The sequence below is a fragment of the Mandrillus leucophaeus genome, unplaced genomic scaffold, assembly GCF_000951045.1.
Source record: "Mandrillus leucophaeus isolate KB7577 unplaced genomic scaffold, Mleu.le_1.0 Scaffold2, whole genome shotgun sequence".
NCBI classification, from domain to species: Eukaryota; Metazoa; Chordata; class Mammalia; order Primates; family Cercopithecidae; genus Mandrillus; species Mandrillus leucophaeus.
The window spans coordinates 5,304,031-5,309,684 of record NW_012102031.1 but is presented as its reverse complement, the minus strand read 5'-3'; the positions used below and the strand labels follow the sequence as shown (position 1 = coordinate 5,309,684).

Sequence of the window (5,654 nt, the reverse complement as noted above, 5' to 3'; positions counted from 1 at the left end):
CTTACTCCATTGCCCAGGCTTGAGTGCAGTGATACAATCATAGCTCACTGCAACCTCTGCCTCCCTGGCTCAAGCGATCCTCCTGCCTCAGCCTCCCAAGTAGCTGGGATTACAGGCGTGAGCTACCACATCAGGCCTCTACTCTCTATTTCTATGAGATCAACTTTTTTAGATTCCACAAGTGAGAAAAATAATTTTTTTCTTTTTTGAGACGGAGTCTTAAATTTTTCTCAGCACACTGGATCCAAAGTAAGGATGATGAGATTCCATGTTGGGAAAACATTTAAACCTTAGATTTTTTTTTTTTTTCAAGACGGAGTTTTGCTCTTGTTGCCCAGGCTGGAGTGCAATGGCACATCTCAGCTCACTGCAACCTCCACCTCCCGGGTTCAAGCGATTCTCCTGCCTCAACTTCCTGAGTAGCTGGGATTACAGGCATATGCAACCGTGGCTGGCTAATTTTGTATTTTTAGTAGAGACGGGATTTCACCATGTTGGCCAGGCTGGTTTCGAACTCCTGACCTCAGGTAATCTGCCCACCTCAGCCTCCCAAACTGCTGGGATTACAGGCGTGAGCCACCGTGCCAGCCTGTTTTTGTTTTTGTTTTGTTGTTGTTGTTTTGGTTTGGTTTGGTTTGGTTTTTTTCTATCACCCAGGCTGGAGTGCAGTGGCACCATCTTTACTCACTGCAACCTCTCCCTTCTGAGTTCGAGCGATTCTCCTGCCTCAGCTTCCGGAGTAGCTGGGCTTACAGGCGACTGCCACAACCCCTGGCTATTTTTTTATTTTTATTTTTTGTGAGATGGAGTTGTGCTCTGTTGCCCAGGCTGGAGTGACGTGGCACGATCTTGGCGCACTGCAAGCTCCGCCTCCCAGGTTCATGCCATTCTCCTGCCTCAGCCTCCTGAGCAGCTGGGACTACAGGTGCCCACCACAATGCCCAGCCAATTTTTTGTATTTTTTTAGTACAGACGGGGTTTCACCATGTTAGCCAGGATGGTCTCAATCTCCTGACCTCATGATCCGCCCGCCTTGGCCTCCCAAAGTGCTGGGATTACAGGCATGAGCCACCACGCCTGGCCTAATTTTTGTATTTTTAGCAGAGATGGGGTGTCACCGTGTTGGCCAGGCTGGTCTTGAACTCCTGACCTCAAATGATCTGCCCACCTCAGCCTCCCAAAGTGCTGGGATTACAGGCGTGAGCCACTGTGCCCGGCCACGTTCTTGTTTTTTAATCTTGCTTTTGTACCTCCCTCCTGCAAAGCCATCCTACAAAGCATGTTGGCTAGAAGAATGGTGCGTGGAAAAACACGACCGTCTGCCTCAAACTGTCAGGGGCCTCCTTTAGGTTCCCATGGTTCCTCTGGTTTCCTTTTCCCTGCCTTTATTAGGCTACAGGCAGAATTGTTTACAGAACTGTTTCCTTCTCTGGCCGAGCCAGCCCTTCCCTGCCAGGATCCTGCCCCATGGCTGGACACCTGCAGCCGTTACCTGGGAAGAAATTAGAAAGGATTCAGCCAGATGTGGGGGCTTGTGCATATAATTTCAGCATTTTGCGAGGCCAAAGCAGGTGGAGTGCTTGATTACAGGAGTTCAAAATCAGCCTGGGCAACATAGTGAGACTCCCACCTCTACAAAAAATAAACAAAATTATCTGGGTGTGGTGGTGCATGCCTGTTAGTGCCAACTGCTCGGGAAGCTGAGGTGGGAGGATCGCTTGAGTCCGGGAGGTGGAGGCTGCAGTGAGCCGTGATTGTGCCAGTGTACTCCAGCCTGGGAGACAAAGTGAGACCCTGTCTCGAAAAAAGAGAGAAAGGATTCAAACTCTACCTATACTGACAGCTCTCACTGGCTTGCATTCAACTTGCTTTCCTGGGAGTTAGGTGTTCTTCAGCCTAAATGATGTCACCATCTCAAAGAGGTCTTCCCTGGCTATGCTGTGTGTCCCCATCATTCCCTGTCATAGCACCAGTCACCACCTGAGGTTCTCCTTGTTTTCGTTTTTGTTTGTGTTTTGAGACAGAGTCTCACTCTGTCACCCAGACTGGAGTACAATGGCATGATCTCGGCTCACTGCAACCTCCGCCTCCCAGGCTCAAGTGATTCTCCTGTCTCAGCCTCCCAAGTAGCTGGGATTACAGGCACGCACCACGCCCAGCTAATTTTTTAATTTTTAGTAGAGATGGGGTTTCACCATGTTGACCAGGCTGGTTTCGAACTACTAACCTCAAATGATCTGACCGCCTCGGCCTCCCAAAGTGCTGGGATTACAGGCATGAGCCACCGCGCCCGGCCTGTTTTTCGTTTTTGGGTTTTTTTTTTTTTTTTTTCTGAGACAGAGTCTCACTTTGTCACCCAGACTGGAGTGCAGTGGTGCAACATCAGTTCACTGCAACCTCTGCCTCCCGGATTCAAGCGATTCTCCTGCCTCAGCCTCCTGAGTAGCTGGGATTACAGGCGTGTGCCACCACACCTGGCTAATTTTTGCATTTTTAGTAAAGATGGATTTTCACCACATGGGCCAGGCTGGTCTTGAATTCCTGACCTCAAGTGATCCACCTGCCTCGGCCTCCCAAAGTGCTGGGATTACAGGGGTGTGCCACTGTGCACAGCCTCCTTGTTGATTTGTTTGCTTGTTTACAGCTCCTGGCCCCCAACAGGTGCTCAGTAAATATGTGTTGAATCCATGCTTGACTATAAATGTGTGAACATGGTGGGGAAACCTGTTTCACACCGACGACTGCGGCTACTTCTTAGGAGGGGACTAGAGTTGAAGGAGACAGTCAAACTGGAACTTTAGATTCATTTTTAAATTTTTGATAAGAATGGTGTATTCAGGCTGGGCATGGTGGCTCATGCCTATAATCCCAGCACTTTGGGAGGTAGAGGCAGGCGCATCACTGGAAGTCAGGAGTTCGAGATCAGTCTGGCCAACATGGCAAAACTGTATCTCTACTAAAAATAAAAAAATTAGCTGGGCTTGGTTGCCTGTGCCTATAATCCCAGCTACGAGGGAGGCTGAGGCAGGAGAATCGCTTGAACCTGGGAGATGAAAGTTGCAGTGAGCCAAGATTGAGCCACTGCACTTCAGCCTGGGCGACAGAGACTTGTCTCAAAAAAAGACAGGGTCTCCCTATATTGCCCAGGCTGGTTTGGTCTTGAATTCCTGGCCTTGGCCTCCCAAAGTGTTGGGATTACAGGCATGAGCAACCGTGCCTGGCCCCATTTCTTAACTGATAGTTAAAAATAAAACAAAACAGCACTGAACTAAGGGCCCAAGTCCCTCAGTTCTAATCCTGAAATTATAGCACGGTTTTGGGCAAGTGCTCTACACACCTATCTCTGTGGCTTCTGATCTCACCTGTAAACACACAGACCCACCTTCCACCCAAACCCTGGATTTACAGTCTGCACAGCATTTTCTCATCCATCATCTTACCTCGTTACCCACAACCCTGGGACGCAGGCAAGGCAAAGATGATCATCCTCATTTTATAGGGTAGGAAATTGGGGTTCACGGGGGTGAGTTGTCTGGCCTGCGGTCACACAGCTGTAGTCGTACAGGTCCTTACTTCATAACATTGTGAGCTGACTCAGATAATGAGTTTATAAAGCCCACAAATGGCTAATGGGGGTGACCAGGCTGTGCTGTGTAAGCTATTAGTATGGCAACAGGATCAAGATCAGATCTGGAGCTGTCTTCAGGGACCTAAAGGGAGCCCTTTAGGCTCGTGAGGACAGGGCTATAATCCCTCCTGGTTTCTTTGGTTTGTTTTTTGTTTTTTAGACAGAATCTTGCTCTGTTGCCCAGGCTGGAGTGCAGGGGTGCGATCTCAGCTCACTGCAACCTCCGCCTCCCGGGTTCAAGCCATTCTCCTGCTGGGATTACAGGCGCGTGCCACCAGGCCTGGTTAATTTTTTGTATTTTTAGTAGAGACAGGGTTTCACCATGTTAGCCAGGATGGTCTCGATCTCCTGACCTCGTGATCCGCCTGCCTCGGCCTCCCAGAGTGCTGGGATTACAGTGAGCCACCATGCCCAGCCCAACTTTTTGTATTTTAGTAGAGACCGGGTTTCACCATGTTGGCCAGGCTGTTCTCAAACTCCTGACCTCAGGTGATTCACCTGCCTCGGCCTCCCAAAGTGCTGGGATTATAGGTGTGAATCATGGCACCCTCCCCTTTCCCCCCTCCCTAGGTTTTAATGAGAGTCCTGGGTGGTCTTTGAAGGCCTAGGTAGATGCTGGTGTCAGGATCCTGAACCCAAGTCCCTGATTTCATAAAAAGCACCCAGAATCCTGCTTTCCTGCTGCTGTTATCCCACAGGGGACAGGGCAGGAGTTGGCAGCCCAGGGCTGGTGAGGAGTCCAGAGGGCTAGCCAGGAACTCTGGCCATGCTCTTCCTAGGTAGCCTGAGAGTCTGTATACTGAGCCAAGATGGCAGCCTTCCAGCTACAGGAGTGTGAGGCCAGCCCAGATTGGCAAGCTGGGGGCTCCAGGCCCTGGACCAGTATTCTGGACTGGGACTCAGTGAACTTTGAGGAGGTAGAATTCCCTAAGTCGGCCTCTCTCCTTGATAATTTACCCAGAATGGCCCAGATGACAGTCTGGGTACAAAATATTTCAGTCCATTTCATCATGTTTACCAAGTACCAGATGTCAATAGAATTTATGAGTGATAACTAAAGGGTAAGGCACTTTACAGCTTAATCCTCTCAGCCACCGTGTAAAACAGGTATTATCCCCATTTTTAAGTCAGGGAAACTGAGGTCCAGGGAGGCACAAGATCACATGACTAAGGGAGTGGGGAAAGCCAGGATTGGAGTGTGGGTTGATAGGGCTCCAAAATGCCTGATCTTTCCACTTCCCTGAGTGCTCAGGGGTGATGAAGATGACTAAGACCCTGTTCCTTCCCTTGGGAGGGAGCGACATACCCACTCCGGCTAACTATTGCATGGGTCAGGGTGACATCACCACCTCTGCAGCAGATGGAGGCTGATTCATCTGTGGGAGAGTCAGGAGGGGCCTCTGCGGAAGGGTCGGCTGCCTGGAAGGGTCGGTTGGCTGGCGGGTGTCTCGAAGAGGGCAAAGATAGAGAATGAGTCTTGGGGAGGTTCCAGGGCCAGATGCGAACTGCCTGTATGCCTCCCAGGCAGGGGCCTCCTTGGCCTAGGTCCTTCCCGTAGTAGCTCAAACCACCACCGCGCTAACCATGGCTGAGGGAACCCGGCAGGCCGCAGTGGGGAGGGGCGAGATCCCTGAGCTTACACAGGGGCTGAGGAGAGCTCAGTGAATCACCAAGGGGACACCTGGACCGACGGTGGCGGAGGGGCGCATGGGTCTCCCCGCCAAGCTGTGGGGTAGGGGATGGTGGACGTGAGAACTTCCAGCTCAGCGGTGCTTTAGGGTGGGGAGCCAGGGTGAGGGAAGCTGGTGGCCATGGTGGGGTGCTTTAGGGTCTGCAGGGGAACTGCCTCCCAAAAGTTTCAAGCTAGGGATAGAAGAGGGGATTTGCGATCATTAGGAGCTGGAAGGAGGCCGAATGGGAGCACGAGGTGTCCCGCCTCCAAAGGGTGGAGGGCTCCTGGTGGGCGGCGCGGCGGCGGCCGCGGCAGTGAAGTCATCGTGGGGAGGGGCCCGCTTGCGGCGGGTGC

General features: G+C 51.5%; 1 protein-coding gene across 1 annotated transcript in view; it reads left to right on the top strand.

Moving 5' to 3' along the window:
* Positions 1 to 4,437: 4,437 nt before the first annotated feature.
* Positions 4,438 to 5,654, top strand: part of MICALL1 (MICAL-like 1) — a 43,264-nt gene continuing 42,047 nt past the window's right edge. Inside the window, exons 1-2 of the mRNA XM_011979131.1 lie at positions 4,438 to 4,559; positions 5,303 to 5,407. Of these exons, the coding sequence (XP_011834521.1) occupies positions 4,438 to 4,559; positions 5,303 to 5,407 (227 nt within the window). The remainder of the gene's footprint in view (positions 4,560 to 5,302; positions 5,408 to 5,654) is intronic.